The sequence below is a fragment of the Tasmannia lanceolata genome, unplaced genomic scaffold (genome assembly GCF_043159265.1).
Source record: "Tasmannia lanceolata isolate RefF3 unplaced genomic scaffold, GAP_Taslan_0.1 ptg000015l, whole genome shotgun sequence".
Classification (NCBI taxonomy): domain Eukaryota; kingdom Viridiplantae; phylum Streptophyta; class Magnoliopsida; order Canellales; family Winteraceae; genus Tasmannia; species Tasmannia lanceolata.
Genome location: NW_027518692.1, coordinates 20,327,778 through 20,348,233, shown reverse-complemented (window position 1 = coordinate 20,348,233; position 20,456 = coordinate 20,327,778). Strand labels below are relative to the sequence as shown.

The 20,456-nt window shown below is 39.3% G+C and overlaps 1 protein-coding gene and 1 long non-coding RNA gene across 4 annotated transcripts; both read right to left on the bottom strand.

Moving 5' to 3' along the window:
• Window positions 1–1,286: 1,286 nt before the first annotated feature.
• Window positions 1,287–7,996, bottom strand: LOC143845686 (uncharacterized). 3 transcript variants are annotated; one of them, XM_077354093.1, is made up of 3 exons: window positions 6,163–7,996; window positions 5,855–5,969; window positions 1,287–3,901 (listed from the first exon to the last, which is right to left on the bottom strand). In XM_077354093.1, exon 3 carries the CDS (start codon window positions 3,002–3,004, stop codon window positions 2,090–2,092), a length of 915 nt encoding a protein of 304 aa, XP_077210208.1. In that variant the 5' UTR covers window positions 3,005–3,901; window positions 5,855–5,969; window positions 6,163–7,996; the 3' UTR covers window positions 1,287–2,089. The 3 variants fall into 3 exon arrangements, with proteins under 3 accessions (XP_077210208.1, XP_077210206.1, XP_077210207.1); XM_077354091.1 differs by lacking the exons at window positions 5,855–5,969; window positions 6,163–7,996 and adding an exon at window positions 4,032–4,570; XM_077354092.1 differs by lacking the exons at window positions 5,855–5,969; window positions 6,163–7,996 and adding an exon at window positions 4,050–4,570.
• Window positions 7,997–8,347: 351 nt separating this feature from the next.
• On the bottom strand, window positions 8,348–10,024 carry LOC143845825 (uncharacterized). The gene is made up of 3 exons (XR_013234539.1): window positions 9,076–10,024; window positions 8,899–8,988; window positions 8,348–8,636 (listed from the first exon to the last, which is right to left on the bottom strand). It is a non-coding gene; the product is annotated as an uncharacterized LOC143845825 (long non-coding RNA).
• Between the last annotated feature and the right edge of the window lie 10,432 nt (window positions 10,025–20,456).

Here is a 20,456-nt window from a genome sequence, read left to right as displayed (position 1 = left end):
ATCCCTGCAATAACAAGGTGATATGTACAATTATAGAATTCTAGAATTAAATGACAACTAGAGTACCATATAAACACTTGAAACTGTAAATAAATGATGTATACCTTCTCTCTGTCAGAAATGAAGGTCCAACCATGAGTCTCAATTGGACCAATGTCATTGAAGAGTGTTGTCAGAAACCAAGTCCATGAGTGTTTCAATTCAGCCTCCACTATTGCATAGGTTATTGGGAATATCTGATCATATGCATCCTGCCCAACTGCACTTAGAATTTGGCCTCCCTATGGACCTTTCAAATGTCATGGCCAATGTTGGGGTAGAAAACTTCTTCCGAATCGGCCATTAAGAGAGGTTTAAAAAAAATTAGTGAGAGGAGAATTAGAATTAAATATTTGAGCAAAATGTCGCCCCCTTCTTGATTGGCGATCGTCGTCCTCGTGTTAATCACCAATCGTCGCCCTCTTGATGAGTAGTTAGTGCTACTAACTAGAGAGAAGTTGATTGGAGAGAGGGAGAAGTTGATTGGGAGAGAGAGAGAGGGAGAAGTTGATTGGGAGAGAGAGAAGTTGATTAGAGAGAGAGAGAAGTTGATTGGAGTGTTTAGATAATAGCGAGAGAGTGAGCTTTAGTGAGAAATGAAGGGGGAGGAAAGTTGTATTTATAGGATTGGGTGGGTTATTTTTTGACTTCCCAAAATACCCCCCCCCCCCCCAAAACTAGTTGTTGGGGGTAATTTGGTAAAAGACATGAAATGACTTAAATATCCAAAAAAAGAGTTGTTGGGGAGGGTATTAAGGGAATGTAAAAGATTTAAACAATGAAAATCCAAAAATACCCCACAAAACTAGTTGTTGGAGGGTAATTTGGTAAAAGACATGAAATGACTTAAATATAAAAAAAAAGAGTTGTTGGGGAGGATATTTATGGAAGGTAAAAGATTTAAACAATGAAAATCTTTATTTATTCAAATAAAATATGAACCAATTGTGAGATTATGAACCATCCATTTCTATGGCCAAGGTCCCCTGATATGAACTTTGTTTAGAGATCTGTAGCTCACACCCAAAACAGAGTATCGGAAAAGAGAAATGGAGAGACCGTTCAGAGAAGGAAAAATAAGAACACAGAAGAGAAGAGATGAGAGAAGAAGAAGAGCAAGGAGACAAAAGATATTTTTCATTCATACCTTTTCTGCTAGGGCTTACTCCCTTAAATAGGAATATGTTCCCTTTTACAACTAATTACAATTGAAATTGCATTTAATATATAACTACCAACTAAGGACTCTATTATTACTTAAGCTGGTTCATTACATAGTCTCCCACCCACATGGGTTTACGCTGGGCCCTTCTTTGTATGTTATCCACTTGATCCCCATTCATTTCTTCTATTCCCTGATTTGATTCTGGTTCACTTGTCAACCCTTGATGTAAGGATCTATCATTGCCGACCCCATGAAGAATAACCTTGTCCTCAAGGTTCAAAGCGAAAAACTCCAATTGCAGCTCATGTAGATTCTCCCACGTTGTGTCTTCTGGCAATAGTCCGTGCCACTGAACTAAGACTTGTTGAATTGGTTTGTCATTGTTTAGGACAGTTCTCTCACCCACAATCGTTAACGAGGAGATGAGCGGTTGATTGTTAATACTCAAAGTAGGCAACTGACACACAGCTTGGGGTGGAGGTCCATAATATGGTTTAAGCAATGATATATGAAAAACAGGGAGAATCTGACTTCCTTCAGGCAACGTCAATTTGTAAGAACCCTTCCTGATTATAGCTTCAATTTCATATGGCCCATAGTACTTTTTACTACGCTTTTGGAAGGTTCGACGAACCAGGAAATGTTGTCTGTAAGGTTGGAACTGTAACAAAACCCAACTACCCACCTCCAATTGCTTGTCAAGACGTTTCTGATCCGCTAGACAGCTCATTCTCGCTTGAGATTGATGTAAAGTATACTTGAGGCGGATTAAAATCTGATCACGTTGTGGAAGGTCGTCCTCCACTGCTTCAATGGAAGAAGAGCCTGAATTGTACAATGGTATTGTAGGAGGCTTTCTTCCGTAGAGTGCCTCGAACATTGTTCTTAGGCATTCTTTGAATGAGCAAATGCCTTTTGAGCTTCAGAACTCCACGGAAAAGCGTCTTTTTGTAAAAGGTCCGTGAGAGGGGAGGCTACAGTAGCATAATGACGAATAAATTGACGGTAGTATCCTGTCAGGCCGACGAATCCGCACAAGTGTTTCAAAGAGGAGGGCCATGTCCAATGTTGCATGGCTTGAACCTTATCAGGATCAGATTGTAAGCCAAGGCCAGATAACAAATGTCCCAAATAGTCAAGCATATTTTGGCAAAATTGACATTTAGACAATTTGGCAAACAGTTTGTGAGCGGATGAACATTCCAGAACAGCTCGTAGTTCCTCTAACCATTGAATGCCCAAAATAACATCAGCCCCTTTTATAGGTAGGAGGACTAAATCAAATTGGAATTCAGGTGTTTGGAGATTGAGTTTGACATCAAGGCATTTTTTAGGACAAAGTAATGATTCCCCGTTTCCAATTAAAACTCTGAATGGAGTGGGTGGTACTATTGGCAATTTAATTATTTTTGCAACTTGGTCCTTCACAAAATTGTGAGTTGAACCATTATCGATCAAAACATGGAGGGAATGGTTAGTGCTTACCCTTGTGAGAGGTATAGTACTTGGATTTTGTTGACCGACGAGTGCGGGAAAGCTGATTTCCGCTGGTTTATCCCCCAAAGTTTCAGTTGAAGTGTCCTCTAAAATTTCATCATTATCATCCTCCATGAGGCAATCAGGGTTCTCATCAATGGCTTCTAAATGATATAGACGTGTACGACAATCGTGCCCCGTAATGAGAATGGGTTTCTGATGTAGCAGAACGGTTTCTGCCGATGAGTCACCTGAAGAAGTCTCCTCACTGGTTGGACGATGAAGCAGGGTTGCCTGTGATTGGAGCTGAAGTTGTTTGAGCATAGCAACCAGTTCGCCATGTTGTTGCGATTGGAGGAGTCGGAACTCATTGATTTGTTGTTGGTATTGGTTAAAGTGCTAGTCGATCTGCACTTGAGACAGCGTATTGTCGGCCATTGATGCAAACGAAGGTTCGAAGGCTCAATGAAAGCGCCAATGATATGAACTTTGTTTAGAGATCTGTAGCTCACACCCAAAACAGAGTATCGGAAAAGAGAAATGGAGAGACCGTTCAGAGAAGGAAAAATAAGAACACAGAAGAGAAGAGATGAGAGAAGAAGAAGAGCAAGGAGACAAAAGATATTTTTCATTCATACCTTTTCTGCTAGGGCTTACTCCCTTAAATAGGAATATGTTCCCTTTTACAACTAATTACAATTGAAATTGCATTTAACAGATAACTACCAACTAAGGACTCTATTATTACTTAAGCTGGTTCATTACATAGTCTCCCATCCACATGGGTTTACGCTGGGCCCTTCTTTGTATGTTATCCACTTGATCCCCATTCATTTCTTCTATTCCCTGATTTGATTCTGGTTCACTTGTCAACCCTTGATGTAAGGATCTATCATCCCCCTACCCAATTGGTGAGATTATGTACCATTCAACATATCATATTAAAGAGAGAATTACAAACACTGTTATCATGGTACAAAGTTTAGAAAAACCAAATAATACAGCTCACTTGCTAATTATGCTTCTTAATACAACTCACTTTTTAAGCGGCGCTGCCGAAATCCAAAAAATACATTGGAGAGACATAAATATTTAGAAAAATGAAAAATAACTCACATTGGAGAGAGATAGAGATAGAGAGACTTCAAATAATACTAACTCGGTAAGCATGCTTCTTGTAATAAGTCAAAACGGGGACGGAATCCTTTTTTGGCGGCCTCGCTGAAATCCCAAAAAATAGTGGTGAAAAAATTGAAAAATAACTTACATGGGGGAGAGAGAGAGAGAATTGAAATATCCAAATAGAAGAAGAACAGATCTATAAATATCAACTGCAACCAAAAACAGAAACCTCTTGAAATCAATGAACCTGGAGGAAGCCCTTTTTCGACTTGATTGGCTCGATAGGAAAGCGACATAGCCAGAGAGATGGATGAGACCTTCCATCGGTATATGATATAGAGAGAGGCGAAAATCAAGGACATAGGCGAAAATCATGTTGTATATACCACTAAATTTTAGATGCGTACGAATATGAAAAGGAAGGGAAGCGTGGGAAAGCTTAATGCGAGAGGACGTTTGGCATGGCATGGAAACGTAAGGGGGCCACGTGGAAAAGCCATAGCGAGAAAACGAAGGAGTATTAAAGAGAGAGAGAAGGGGCGTTGGAATAGGAAGGGTTGCTTCCTTATTCCAAAGAAACTCTTGCTAAAAAATCTTTCCTTTCACTGAATAGGAAACATAATAGCTGTATTAAAACCTTTTGCTACAATTGCAAAATTATAGCAGCAATGAAAACGGAAAAAGAAACATTAGTGAAGAAACGTTTGAAAAAGGAATAAGTGGCTTTTTTAATATTCTGAGTAGAGAAAGGGGTGACACATGGCACTACCACGGCTTAGAGGATTCCGCTTTACTTATATACTGGTGAGACACCCTGTGCGATGCAAAACGATGTGTAATAGGAAGCATTAGAGCATTAGAACGGAAAAAAAGATAAGTGATATGATACCTTATTCACTGTTGAGGTCATCAACATATGTAAATTCCAACATGCAATTAACAAATCCTTAAAACTGTAAAAGTAAGAAAGCTCTTCCACACTCCACACCTTTAGATTTATTTATAAAGAATGATTCTGAGAGTAAAAATGCACACATGTTACTAATAGGTCAAAATTGCAATCTTCCGTCGATTGAACACTACATGTAAGATAATGGGATTAGAGAAAATCAATTCGGTACTCTAATTTGTCAGTTCTCTCTGTGTTCATGGTGGATGGTAGATTTAGGGTGACTCAAAATCGATTCTCAAAATCCACAATGAACAGAGCCTTACAACTCTCGGATGGATGTGAAGTTTAAACTAAAAAAACAAAACAAAAAATGTGTGCAATTGAAAGAAAAAAAATGAAAATTGTGCATCTATCCAAAATAGGGTGTAGTTAGGTAGGGCTAATAGCATGAGCATCAACCAAAGTGAGACACATAAATTTAGGCATTGTGCATCATGAGTTTTTTTTCTCTTGTTGTTGAAAAACAACCTCTTGCCATCTAAATCCCCATGTAAAAAATGGGGGCTCAAATTTGCACTGGCACAACTCACTTTGGTTTTAGACTTTTTTAATTGGATATAGACCTCTGTTTTTCATGGAGCATGAAGAACTCAAGAAAATAAATAACCACTAAACCGTGTCTTTTTACAGCTTTAAGTAGAAACTCAATAAACCAAGAACATGAAAGAGGACATTAATTTTTAATAAAGTAAATAAATAATCAACTGATTTCTTCACCAATTTTTTAAAGCAAAAAAGCAGCCAAACAATGGATAGATACAACTATTTGTAATGAGGGCAATGAATAATCAACCAGTTTCTTTGCCAAGAATATTAGCCAACAGAAGCTAATATTCTGGAAAAAACTGGGAAAAAGAAACCTCTAATAAACACAACCATTTTTCTGGAAAAAATGTTTTAATGCCTGAAATACCTCTTTCAAATCTCCAGTCTCTACATATACACTATAAATGTCTCTCCTATACGCCCCATATGAACAAAAAATAAAACATTAGGGAAACTGGGGAAATGATGGATGATCCTGGGAGCAGATCCTTTAATTTCCAATAAGAAGCAAAAATCTGACCACTACATGGAAATCAATGATGATGGCTATGTACCTATCATGGTGGACCCTGAGTTTCTGAACCTACTGCCCTCTCATGTGGCCTACTATGCAGGAACTGAGTTACCATCTCCTCTTTAATCACTATAAGCCAATTTCCAACGTACCACCTTCACTAAACAGTCAGTTTTGTTATAAAACATTTATTTACAGGATAGCCAATTAGGAGGAACTTTGTTATAAAGAAGTACCAATTGTTTATACACTAAATAAACCGGTTGATTCCAATAATGTCTTTGACTCACAACCATTATCAAAATCCAAAACAAATAGTCTAACAAAAAAAGAGAAAAGACAATTTACCCCAAAATAACTTCACTGTCCAGTGTTCAAACCATCATATGGACATAGACACATAGTGGACACGAAATCTTGCGCGCATTGCTAACAGGCCCCCAAGTTGTCTGTTCAAAATAAATTCAAAAAGGCAATGATATCAATTAACGGAATACATCAAGAATATAGGTGATTAAGGGAAAACGAAACACAAAAATCTAACAGAAGGGGGGGGGGGGTGGAGTATCCCTTGCTTTGCTCCTAATGTCCATACCAGATCCACAGATCCTATAAAAAAACAAAAAACAAACATCAAGCAAGTCAAAAGGCTAAGAATAAGAATAATAATGGTAATAGTAAATGCAATTCAATGTTGCCTTTCCTACAAAAAAACCTCTGGAAGCAAAACGAATCCGATTATTTGAGGGAACATAAGATTTTAGAAGAAGCGTTTTGGAAGGTATACCGATTTCGCGGATATGGCTTTGAAAGGAAATGCTTTTAAGAATCCCAAATCTTCATATTTTTAGAATGTCTATTGGACTCTTAGTAGAGTTTTTAGGAAACCAAATTGAATAGGAAAGTTTTTGAGGTTTAAATTATAGGAGTAAATCTTCATATTTTTAGGGTGTCTATTGGACTCTTAGGAGAGTTCTTAGGAAACCAAATTGAATAGGAAAGTGTTTGAGGTTTAAATTATAGGAGTAAATCTTCATATTTTTAGGGTGTCTATTGGACTCTTAGGAGAGTTTTTAGGAAACCAAATTGAATAGGAAAGTGTTTGAGGTTTAAATTATAGGAGTAAATCTTCATATTTTTAGGGTGTCTATTGGACTCTTAGGCTCTGTTCACTTGCGTTCCCGGGAAAGCAAATCCCTGGAAAACAACCTCTTTTTTCCTTGACAAGACCTTGACAAGACAGAATTCTGGTGTTCACTTGCTTTCCTGAGAAAGTAACAAGCCTAGGTGGAAAATGTCAAATAATGACATGGAAATTGCCAAAAATGATGTGGAAATGTCTCTTTTCTCACAAGTGTGGGAAACCAAATCCCACTATTTTGGTCGGATTTGCTTTCCCGGGAAAACTAGTGAAAAAAGGTGGGCAAGCAGTTTCTCGTGAAACCTTTTCTTGCACTGTTCTTGCGCACGTGAGCAGGTGTGGGAAACCTTTTCCTACACAGTTTTCCTGGATTTCTTTTCCTAATGCCACGTCAGATTCCCGGGAAACCTTTTCTTTTCCTTTCCCGGGAAAACAAGCGAACAGAGCCTTAGGAGAGTTTTTAGGAAACCAAATTGAATAGGAACTTCTTTGGCTCGTTTGAAGGAGGATGCCACGTATATCTCATACGGGATGGGGGAGCTGTCCACGTGGGAGTGAACAGTGAAACCCCCATCCAGCTATATTATAATAGAATATAGGATTATTTAATCGGAAAAATTCCAAAAGTTTTCTTAAAGCTTCTTTATTACGGTATTATCTTGCCCAAAAAGGTAGCACTGCTAGGACTGGGGAAAAAGAGTTGAAAGAAATGTTCACAAAGAAAATCGTCTGCCATTAGAATCTTCACAGCAAAATCCTTCAATAGCAAGAACACAATTGGCTTCTAAGAAGATTCCATTGTCCTCCAAGGATCGGCTGTTCTAGCTTCCACATCCCAACAATAGATGCTGGAGAAGCGGTCTTGGACTTTACCAATGACATAAAAATCAGCTCTACTTTTTCTTAAAAGAAAACAGTTCAGAGGAATGAAGACCAATAAGCCACTCGAATGCCTTTGAGTTTGGCATTGGTTCTGTGTCATTAATTAAAGTATGTCACTTAGGCCCTGTTTGTTTTAGATTATGACAACCGATTGTAGAGTCCCCACCCGATTATTGAACTCAAATTCCGAGCAATTTTTGGTTCAATACTCGGTTGGGGACTCTACAATCGGTTGTCATAATCTAAAACAAACAGGCCCTTAGTGGTTGGATTGTCTCTTTGTTTGACAAAATATGCATATATAGTTCATCTGAGAATCCTGAGATATGAGTAGAATAGTTCAATCAAGCTAGAATAGTCCATCCCCTATATCGAACACCATTGTGAACAAGGTTCCAGAAGGCTGATCTTAACTATGGTTTTAAATTTCGACCGAAATTCGAAATCGGTCAACACCCACATTAAGGCATGTATAGCTACTACAAACATTACAAAACAACACAAACCATGTATTCTCAACAACATGAGATCTGTATATCTAGAAATAATCATGAATTCTCAACAACATAGAGCTAAAAACACAACAAAAACCATGCATCCTCAACAATACGAGTCAAACCAACATGAAAAACAAGATATCAAAACTGACATCATCCAGGAGAAAACAGAGAATTTTCAAAAGAATACTATAGAACTACACACATGTCAGACCGTAGTGTCATACACAAACAAGAAAACAAGGAACCAAAGAGACCACACATATCCATCGTCTTGTCTCGCTGTGCATTTTATCCTCCTCCTACAAGCAAACAAGGAACCAAAGAGAACTTAAATACTGTAATAAAAAAAAAAAGGAACTGTCATACACAAACAAAAAGAGTTCCTTGTTTGAACAAGTGTGGATAACCACACTGGAAGCATATCCAAGTGTGGATAGCCCCACTGAAACATCCCCTAGTGTGGTTAACCACTCTAGTAAATTAACCTTGGATGACCACCTTGGCTTAGAAGTTTGATCCAGTCCCTCCTGTAATGAATATTTAGAAAGAGGAGAAATAGACCTGCTTGGAGTTGATCCTGTAACTGTTGAAGCGTAGCCTCCAAGTCGGATATTCCCCCCTGCAAGTTGTTCCGTGCACTATCCATTGAACCTACGGAGAAAGGAAACAATTCAGAGGATAAATAAAACAAGATAGAGGATAAAAATTCCTAAATAAAAAGAAGAACGAGAATAAAACCTGTCTGCAGACGACGATGAATGTATTTTAGTCTGTTGACGTGTCCAGTTAACTTTCCACATACATTCCGTACACGTTCTATAGAGAAAAAAAAAAGCAATAAATTATTTATAAAGAAACAAATGCAAAGAGAATAGACATGGGTATCTGCTCGCCCAATCTCATGTGCTATTCGCTGTTGTTTGTGGCTATTATTATTCCTTCATTACTTCTAAAATTTCTAAGAAAGCTATGATCAAAATTAAGGATGGGCAGGTGTTAAAAGTCTTCTGAAACTGAGGGCTTATCACAAGACTCATCCCCAGGCGTGAGCCAGCTAGCCACATTAACTATATAAACCAGTAAGGACTGCCTTTTCTTTGGATTGCTTGATGTTGAATTTGGTGTAAACTCTCTATTCATTGCAGCCTGACTTGATTTTAAATAAGTATTCGACTTGGGGCGAATTTTGGCCCCCAAAGTTGGGTTTATCACTCAAATGGCTCACGTGAAAAGTTTTTTGTACGGTGGTCCATCTACAAATAGGGTTGCAACTCGGGTTGGGTTTTCTAGAACCGTACCCTACGCTGGAAATTATCTTGGGTCAGATCGGGTTGGGGTTTCTTAAAGAAAACCCAGAGTCATAAAACCAACCCTACCAAAGATAGTTTCCCGGGATGGTTCGGGTGGGGTTGGGTTTTTACTATTTAGCGTAGGATAATGACTAATTTCAAAAATGGTAGGAAAAAAACAAATTTTCACGCCAAAAATCTCTAGATTTATATCATAATGTGTATAAATTTAAGAAAAAAAATTAATTTTCCACATAACAAACAAGATCAGCCTAATAAAAACAATTATATCAATATATTAGAAAATAATTGGTCATGATATTTAAGAGATCCTTAAGAAATTCATAGTACAACTATAGAGTTGGGGTCGGGTTTGGGTTTGGGTTTTTTTTTCTTTAAACCCTACCCGACCCAAGATCGAGTCCGATTTTCAACCTAAAACCCTACCGAACCCAAGACCCATGATTTCTAAACCCTAGGTTATTTTCGGGTCGTTGATGTGGCCCAACCCAAGTTGCAACCCTATCTAAAGACCAAGGTTTTAAATTTCCGTTTCAGTACCGATTTCGGACCCCACCGAAATCCGAAATTTCTGGCCGAATTTGGTATTCCACTTCGAAATTCCGGACAGAATTACCGAAATTTTGTAACACTTTTTAAAAAAAAAATTAAAATGGCATTCTCTCAAAATTTGGAACCGAAATTTGGTAAAGGGCGAAATTTGAAATTTCGCCAAATTTCGGTTTCGGTTCCCACTGAAATCTGAAATTTCGGATTTCAGTCGAAATTTAAAACCATGCTAAAGACGACAGAGGCAGCCATTGCGTGGAGATAAGAGACATTTCTGTATTAATTTCTTTGTATTTTGGTCATTTAAAACCTTATTGTTGCAAGTTAACCCTAATCAATGCTAACCGTATTAGAGAATGAAATAAAATCAAGATCAAATATTCTGAGCTTAGAAGATTTGATTTGATTAGGCTATATTGGTTGGTTGGGTTAGATTAGGCAAGTAAAATTAGATTAGAATAGTGTCTTTCCATAATTTTCTATTATTTTACAAACCGGGACACTACTCTTCTGGCTGATAAATAAGCTGATAAATAAAAGAGCAGACATCACTGGGACATTGAAAATTAGGAAATTGAAGCAGCTTATCAGCAAATGCTTGACTTGGTAGCAGTAAGCTATGCCATTAGTTTGAAAACATGGGTAATTAGTCATTTTCACTTCCATTTGGTCTTCGAAAAAAAACAAATTATTTTTAAAAATCAAAATCCCAAAATTTCTATTCGTGTCGTTAGTTGTTGAGATACTCTATCTCTTTTTAATATCTCCAATGTCTCAATTGTGAGGATTTCACCGATGATTCTTTGTTTTCTCAACTCCATCAAAGGAAAATCAGAACGGATAGAAACCTTTATACATGAAAATCATGCTAAAACAATGCATATTTGTTAGTTGTAAAAGGAAAGATGCATGCATTAATCATTCGAAAGCACCACTATTCCGTGCCCGTACTATGCATAGCTGTAAAACGGTGTGCCCCAACCCAAGCTGCAAAATGGGCGCACCACTCAAGAACGATGGCCCCACACATGCTATGCCGGTGGATGAGGCGTCCCTCCTTAAAATGGATGGCCAAAAGTGCTGATCTGAATTTCTTATCGCCATTGAACATGAACCATTGCTTTTGGACCGATAGACATTATTGGACTTTACCCAGCATTATTGAAGTAATTTCTGGACCATAAGAGATCCATTCGAACCCATTGAAATAGACTGTTTAGATAAATCCAAGTTGGGACACATACTGTGCCTGCACTGTTATTCCATTCAGTAGTTTTTTTTTCCCCCATTACATCAATTAATTTAACCACCTCGGCATTAGTTAAGGAATTGTTTTCTGCATCTAATGGCTCGAGTAATTGGACCGGCTAAGAAATAACATAAGATAGATGGATAAGGTTAATTTCGATGGTGCGAGTTCCGGCAATCCGGGTCCGGCAGGAGTGGGAGGGGTTTGTCACAATGATAAGGGGGATGTTATGTGGGCATACTACGGCTCTATTGGTGTGTCTGATTCCTCAGATGCGGAGTGAGGGCGGCACATTTTGGCATTTTGAATATTAATAGAAGGTTGATGGATCAAACCATTGTTGAGGGAGATTCGTTAAATGTGATTCGTTGGCTGAAAGGTGGGGTGGCTCCTTCGTGGAGATTTCTTTCCATTTTTTATGAGATTGAGTACTTAACTGCAGGGTCCGCTATCGGCTTTCAACATGTTAGAAGATCGGCAAATGATAAGGCGGATGCGCTAGCTAAGCGTGGTGTCTCCGGTGGTTCTATTCTGTGGTTCGACCACCTTCCTCCCTGAAAAGGGGTTTTCTCTGTATTTTGTTTTTTTTCTTTGTTCCTGTTTCTTTCTTGCTTCCTATTGTAGATATGGGTGGTCCATCTCGGCCTCCTTAATTTGCTATATATTATTATTGCCATTTCAAAAAAAAACATAAGATAGATGGAAGAAATATAACTGAAAGTGCTCATTTCCAAAAGGTAAATGATACGGAGATCAAGGGTGCCACAGATGGAGAGACCAACAATGAGAATGCGCCTTTTTGGTTTGTTTTCCGAGTGTGCTTAGATGGTTTGTACAAAGTGGCTTTTGCGTGAGAGTTCTTTGTTGAGATCAAGGTTGCCAGAGCGGGAATCGAAACGGGAATCGAAGCGGGAATCGAAGGCTCACAGGGAAGAATCCTGCTTCCTTGGTTGAGATCCCTGATGAGAAAGCAGTTAAAACTTTTGGAAGCCATTTTTAGCTTTTGGGTTACATATAAATGTCCGTAGTTTGGGAATTATTGTTAATTACTGTTTATATGGAGGAATTAATTATATATACTGATTCTTCTAATATGTTTTTTAAAACTAAAGACATTAAATGGTCGCGGAAGTGTTGATTAGGTGTCGTAGGAGTTAACAAGTAAAATGAAAATGTATTAGCCAGCAATAAGGTGGTCTAATTGGCAGAAAGTGCAGCCCCACAGGTTGTGTCAAAAAAGGAAGTGGGTTGGGTCTTAAATTTGCAAACACGAGTTTCAATATAAACCAAGTGGCTTGGGAAGTTCTGCATGTTCTCCACTTCAAGGCTGATGCTTAAGGTGAGTAGTCCAAGGTTCTGCAACTTTGATCATCCATGCAACTCCTTCCTGTTAGTTGAATTTCAAGGTTCTGTGACTTCATATCCAAGCCAGTCAATCGCATAGGTATGAAGGCCACAATGGCAATAGAGGTAAAATTCCTCTTTCTAGTTATAACTTGGAGATCAAAACTGATCCTTCCAAGATCAATTTGGCATAAAAGAGTAGTTGTTCCCAATAATACCCTCAAGTGAAAGTAAGCTACAAGAAGATTAATACTCATGAAAGACAATGCCATCCTTAAAACCAAGAATTAATAGAGCCTGAATTGAACAGGTGGACATAATGGGTGACATGTTTAACATTCAATTTGAATAGTATAAGCCAAGAATTTCAACAAATGGACAGTCCCAAACCAATCATAAAAAATGGAACTATAGACTCTCGATAAGATCACTGAAATGATTTGTCTTAAAGAATAATGAATGAGCACTAATATTGCTGTTGCCGCTCTCTTAACTGCTATTCGTTAAGACAGTGTAAAGGGTGATGTTGAACTTAAATTCCTGCACTTGTGAATTCTAATAACTGGCTGGATGATACTTTTCATAAGCAAGGTTGGGATTCTCCATTCCAGTTGAGTGGCTTGCATTTGTTAAGAGGGGAAAACAACAATGATATCCCTTGAATTTCAGTGGGCAATCACCACATCCTCATGGCAGAATTCTGCCATATGCCATGACTGTTTCCATGTCCTTTTCATGCACATTTGAAAACAGATGAAAGCCTTACTCCTTTTTTTTCACTAACTTCCAAAGACCTTTATCAATAGCAAAAACATAGATGTTGTTTTGGTTACAACAATCTTATTAACAGTTGATAAAAACAAAAGACCAATGTGATGTCCACAAAGCCTCAAATAGGACGCTCTCAGTTTTTGGTGGGATCAATTGTGTGTGGAGTTTAGCATGTAAAGGTATATCTTAGAAAAGAGTCCCCATAGCAAGGATTCTATAACTGGAAACCATTAACTGTACGTGACTGAACGGTGAAGAAATTTTTCTCATCTCAGTTGAAATACAGTGACAAGGATTCTGAATTTGACAACTCTCAACAACAATATTAAAAAAAAAAAAAAAAAACCTTCACCAAAGACCAAAGGTTTAAATCCATTTCATAGGGTCTACTCTCAAGCCAACAGCCAAGAGTCTCTTAGTTTGAGTAACAATTGTAAGCTCGGAGATTTGTAGGACATTCCAACCAACTTATAATCGGCTTAAGGGAAATTTCTATATGCAGGAATCGCAAAATTTCTGCTGAACTGAGAGCTAGAAACCAGGGATATGAACCAGTCCATATCTGACTAGCAGGCAAGCTCTAATTCCATTCAGTACTTCAAGCAAATGATTTAAAGGCATGATTTTCGCTCTCCTACACTGATTAGGACTGGTCATTTATTATTAATGAATACCCATCCCAATTCTAGCATATCACGTTCAGGTCCAGATCTAACTTCTTTTACAACCCACGAGCTATTAATACTTCACTAACAGTTCATATAATCAATTCATCTAAGGAACTTGTAGGTGCCGCTCATCGCACAAAAATTCTATTCAGACCTGATGCAAGGGGAGAAGATGTAGCTGGCTTTAAGAGTGATGCTGGCTCAAAGACAACCTAGACTATTTTCTTGTCCACAACAGATCCAGATGCAGGACAATTGTTGGGGTTCCACGCAAAAGCAAAGATTCAACATCGGAAAAAGTGAGGTGATGTGGATGGGCTTATAAGGACTTGGGCATCCTCCCCTCAACAGCTAGCTTTTTAGGGGTGAGTTCGACCCGGGGCGTGGTAGCTCCCTTGTGCCTCCGAGGATGGAAAAATCTCTCGGGGAAAATCTTGGTAACCCAAGTGTGCCTCCAAGGACGGAAACTTGGGCCAGGCACAACCCGAACCTGATCGGTTCATAGAATTACTGGGTATCAGAAATTTTTTTTTTTTTTTCAAGAATTTTATATTATTCAGAGGATTATTTTACTATGCTTGAGATGAATACCAAGAATATGATGTGATCACCATACCTTGTTTTTTTCCCCCTCCTACTATTATCTCAAACATTTAAACCTTATGATTACGCATTCACCCTCAGAGACCCTTCTAAATATAGCCATTGCCGATAATGTCTGTGATAATACATATGTACTTTTAGCTATAAAATACACACTAGTGGGTTATTTTAGATCGAAAAGGGATCATGTGTCTAGTAAAAACTAGTGTCAGCTTTAGAGTTTACTAGTATTTTGGTCCCATGCTATCCATGGGTGTAAAATACTAGGCCCCACACCTTATGATTTGGCAATCACCCTCAGAGACCCTTCTAAGTATAGCCATTGCTGATAATGTCTAAGATAAGTACCTGCTTTAGCTAGAAAATGTATACATAGACACACACACACACTAGTGCGATGCACGGATTAGAAGTTACTTTAGATCGAAATGGGATCCTGTGCCAAGTGAAAACTTGTGACAGCATTAGAGTTTAGAGTTATGTGCTTAAATCTCCTTGACCAAAAGACATGAACTAAAACATCCACTCAAGAAAGCAAGTCATGTGACTTTGTAGAAAAGCACATGCACAAAGCTGAAATGATTTTCTAGATGCAACGCCAACATTCAAACCTATCGCTGATATGTTAAACACTAGAAAAATGAAATAGGGGATTAGATAAATACTACTTGAAGAACCCACCCAAACAGGTAATTACTGTCTGCAGTAAGTGATAGTTGGCTATAGGAAAGTTACGACAATATGCGACGGCACGGCTGTGATTTTGGGCATACACGATCATCTATGTAAAAAAAATCAAAGAAATATTCTGACTAACATAAATGATGTAACCATCACTTGTCAATAATCATATCTAACTTCAGCAATACATGCACACCATTGCTCAACCCATAGGATACCTTAAAGACTGATTCTCGTAGCTCCCTTACTGTCTACAACATCCAAGCAGGCCACATGTATTATGACCACATCATAGAGCCATATGGTAGGAAGAAAAATGCTTATTCCAAGGGGAATTTCATTAAAAAATGCAGTAACAATCCAAAATCCAGTGGTTAGCACAGGAGATGAACCAAATCCAAGGTCCAAAGCATAAAACCCTAGATCGTGGATGACCATGAAAAGAAGGATTGTAAAGAAATGGATCACAAAAATGAAAAGAGAGAAAAATTGCCATGCTCAAAGTTTCAAAAACGCAGATGCTGATCAAAACATGGCCAAAGCAAATTCTATTCAATTCAGTGCAGCGCAATCGAGTACTTGGTTGATGTGACTGAGTACTCGGTTGATGCTGACATAAGTTAGGAGGGTCAAAGGAGTTTTAATTGACTTTGTAGGGCAAAATGTAGGACTGATGTAGCGATTCCAGTGAAGGTAATGGGAGTCGAGTCAGGTGAGTAGACTACGATGTGGGAGAGTTTCGAAACTATGTTCTACAAGACCACTGATCTTGTAAAACATCATGTGAGTGATCCACATGGTCTTGATCCCATCCTAATGGGCATCCCATGCGTAAGATAAATGACTACAAAAATTATGGTAAGGCTTTTCTTGGTGTAACCATAAACGACGCCGATGGATCAAGCGCTTAAGATCATCAGATAGAAGTGTTGGTTGCCAGTAAAAATTTTATCCCAGGGAGCTTTTAATCCAAACAGTGAAGTCAACGGGATTTGCTAGATTTTTTTTTTCTTCCTACAATTACTAAAATTCCCGCCAAAATTTAGGGGTGTCATTACCAAATATGGGAAGGGAGGAGAGAGAGGGAAGAGAGAGAAAGAGAGAGGACATCATTCCGTGTGAAAGAAAAAGATGGGAGAAGGAGTCCATGTCACCACAGAAGCAATCATTACAAGAGTGGGATTAAAAAAATTCTAGTGATAAAAGGCAACCAAACATGGGATGGGACGAAAAATTTACTAAAAATTTCCTAGGACAAAATTTTTACTGGCAACCAAACGGAGCATAAGGGATTTGACCTGACCTATGGGTTATCATTCTAGACCAATGGATCTGATCATGCAAATGAGGAAGAACTGGGGTGAAATAGTGTATTTTAGTACATGTGAATGATCAATCGTGTGCAGGTTTTTTGCTAATACTAGTTAGGTTTTATCTTGCACCATTACACCCAATTACAGTAAAACGACGGAGCCTCAGAACTTGACAACAAACATATGACCATCATAATTTGCTAAGATCCTAGGGGGAAAAGGGGAGTTCCTGTTCGTAGTTTTTGAGCCTTTTGGTGCAGTCTTTCACTTGATAAAAACATCTCTGCACCTGCAAAATGAACAAAAAATACTCCGATCTATAGAGGTTTCCATAATATGCAGTTCCTTTATAGATCAGAGAGTTGGGATCGTCCCACGGAAATGATTTTTTTTTTGGGCCCATCAAATGGACGGTTTAGAGTGTTGTCGGTACAGTACGTCTTGTAGGACCCAAAAAGTTGCCTTTTATAGTTGATCATAAAAGTGACTTTCTATGTACCCATTTTAATTTTTTAAAGGGTAAGCGATGCCACGCACGGCAGCGTGCACTATACCTCCCATACCAAATTCTGATGCGTGGCAAATCTAACGGTCTACCCGCTGCCAAAAATAGCAATAACTTCTTTAAATAATAACTAGTTAAATATCTAGATTTCTGGTGGGCCACAATCAAACCGAGTTTGGATGTGCTAGGATTGCCGCCATTTCTGCAATTTTTTTTTTTGAATAAGAACTCCATTTTAGACTCTAAATATATGTATTTATATCCCCACTTGCGCAGAAAAAGGAATAAAGCAGAGACTTTTACTTTCCATCTACTTTTTTTATATGTAAAGCCATTGTATCAACTATCAAGTACTTTCATTTAAGAAGTCATATATCTTTTCCTTAGACAGAAAACCAAGGAGAAGTGGTTAAAAGAAGGAGGCAGAAACAATAAATACTTCCATGCTGCAATGCACCATCAAAGGAACCTGGGAGGGGTCACCAAAATAAGACACAACGGGAACTGGATCACAAACAACAGCATGATCAAAGACTTGGCTTCCACCTACTTTGAAAAAGCATTAGCTGAGGAGGGGAAAAGGACTCACCACGGCCTTCTAAATCTCATCCCTAAGTTGATTTCTCCTGCAGACAATCAAATGCTTCTAGCAGCCCCATCGGAGGAGGAAATCAAAGAAGCCATATTCAGCAGCCCACTGGAAAGCGCCCCTGGGCCAGATGGGTTCGGAGGTATCTTCTACTCTTCTTGTTGGGACTTGATCAAATCTGACCTCCTTCTAGCTGCAATTGCCTTCTTCGAAGGTAGTAACCTTTCCAGGCACTACTCTTCCACATTCCTAGCTTTGATTCCCAAAAATGAAAACCCTCTCACATTCTCTGAATTCAGACCCATCAGCCTGTGCAATTTCTGCTACAAAAGTCTTTCGAAGGTCATGGTCTCTAGGCTTGCAAAGGTCTTGCCTAAAATTATCTCCCAAGAGCAAGGCGCTTTCGTTAAAGGCAGGTTCATCTCCGACAATATTGCCATCGCCCAGGAGATGATTGTCGGTCTCAACAAGGTCAGAGGAGGCAATGTGATCCTCAAAATAGACATGGCAAAAGCATTCGACAGATTAAACTGGCAATTCTTGCTGGATGTGCTAGAAAGGTCTGGCTTCTCCTTGGAATGGAGGAATTTGATCATGCAATGCACCCATAGAAGCTGGTTTTCAATAGTTTTAAATGGAGAGCCTCACGGGTTCTTTCAATCCTCTCGTGGCCTCCGTCAAGGAGACCCCCTCTCCCCCTGCCTCTTCATTCTAGCGGAAGAAGTTCTCAGTAGAGGCCTGGCCGCCCTATTCAGAGAAGGTGGATCATCCTACTTCCTTAGAATGAGAGGATGTATCCCCATCACCCATTGTCTCTTCGCTGACGACACGATTATCTTTTCGAACGGGAGCAAATCTAGCCTAAAGTGTATCATGTCCTTTCTTTCATCATATGAGCTGATTTTCGGGGCAAAAAATCAATAAATCAAAGAGCTGCTTGGCAGTTTCAGCGAAGACCTCTCTCAGCAGGAAGAGGATCATAGCCAATTCTACTGGTTTTTCCAACAAAACCCCTCCCATCACCTACCTTGGTGTCCCACTTTATGCCGGCCGGATGAAAACTTGCTTCTTCGACGATCTAATTAGAAAAATTAGATCCAAAATTGAAGGATGGAAGGGTAAGTTACTCTCTCAAGCTGGCAGACTTGTTCTCATCAACCATGTTCTATCCAGTTCTCCTATCTTCCTCATGTCTGCCATCACTCCTCCTAAAACTATCCAGCATAAAATCGACAGAATTATGTCAGACTTCTGGTGGGGCAGTGGTGACTATGGGCCTAAAACTCACTGGGTCTCCTGGCACCGCATTTCTAAGCCTAAAGCTGATGGCGGCTTAGCCACCAAGTCCATGGCAGATCTATGTTCAGCAGTCAGACTCAAGGCTCTTCACCATCTCCACGCCAATTCCTCCCTTTGGAGCTCTTTAATGCGATCCATCTACTGCAGCAACCATCACCTAAACCTTATAAAACCTGCCCAAGGTTGCTCTAAAATGTGGAGGGAAATTCTTTCTGTCAGAGAAAATTGGATTGCTAATGCCAGGTGGGTGGTTGGACAAGGTTCCATCGCTTTCTGGACTGACCTCTGGATTGGCAGCGCCCCTTTACATACCTTTGCTCTTCACAAAGAATCCATCGATCTCAACGTCTCCATTAAAGATTTGATCCTCCCTTCTGGGCACTGGAACCTGCTGATGCTATGTGACCACCTCCCTCCTTCTATCCTCCAAGCATTGATCAATTCCAAGCCGTCTCTCTCCCAATCAGATGACAAATTGATCTGGTGCCCTGCCCTGTCTGGCTCTTTTAACACAAACTCAGCCTGGAACCTGTTCAGATCTAAAGCTCAACCTCAAGTCTGGGCCAGCCCAGTCTGGGAACACCTATCGCCCAAAATCAGTTGCTTCCTATGGAAACTCTTCCAAAGGGCCCTCCCTACAGACGATAGAATCAAATCTCGCCATGTCCAGCTCCCCTCCAAATGCTCCTGCTGCTCGTCCAGCAAGGAAGAAACTCTTAATCACCTATTCGTCGATGGAGACCTAGCCCGTAGTATCTGGTCAGCATTAGCTAGCCTTTGGAATATCACCTTGATTCATTCCCTAGGGATCTTTGCTAGAATCCTCACGTGGTGGGCGGCTGCCGCTGAAAGGAAATCTTTCTGTTCATTTCTCTTCGGCATCTCAGCTTCTTTCATATCCTTGAAAATTTGGAAAGAACGATGTTCCCGGAAAATGGAAGGTAAGCACAATGATCCAAGTAAGATTATCTATCTTATTATTGAAGGAATCAAAAGCTTGCGCTTCTGTGATGGCTTCCCTAAAGCTCCCAATCTGCTACAAGAACTCTCTCTTTCCCAAATTGAGATTCCATCGAACCCTCCCTGCTCGCAGAAAGATAAATGGATTCTTTGGAAAAGACCTCCAAAAGGCTTTTTTAAGCTTAACATCGACGGAGCTTCAAAAGGCAACCAGGGTGAATCCGGGGGTGGAGGAGTAATTAGAGACCATAATGCAAAAATCATCCTCGCATTTTCCC

Bases quoted from the DNA above. Each gene is read 5' to 3' on its own strand.
- LOC143845686 (XM_077354093.1), bottom strand. From the start codon at position 3,004: ATGCTCAAACAACTTCAGCTCCAATCACAGGCAACCCTGCTTCATCGT.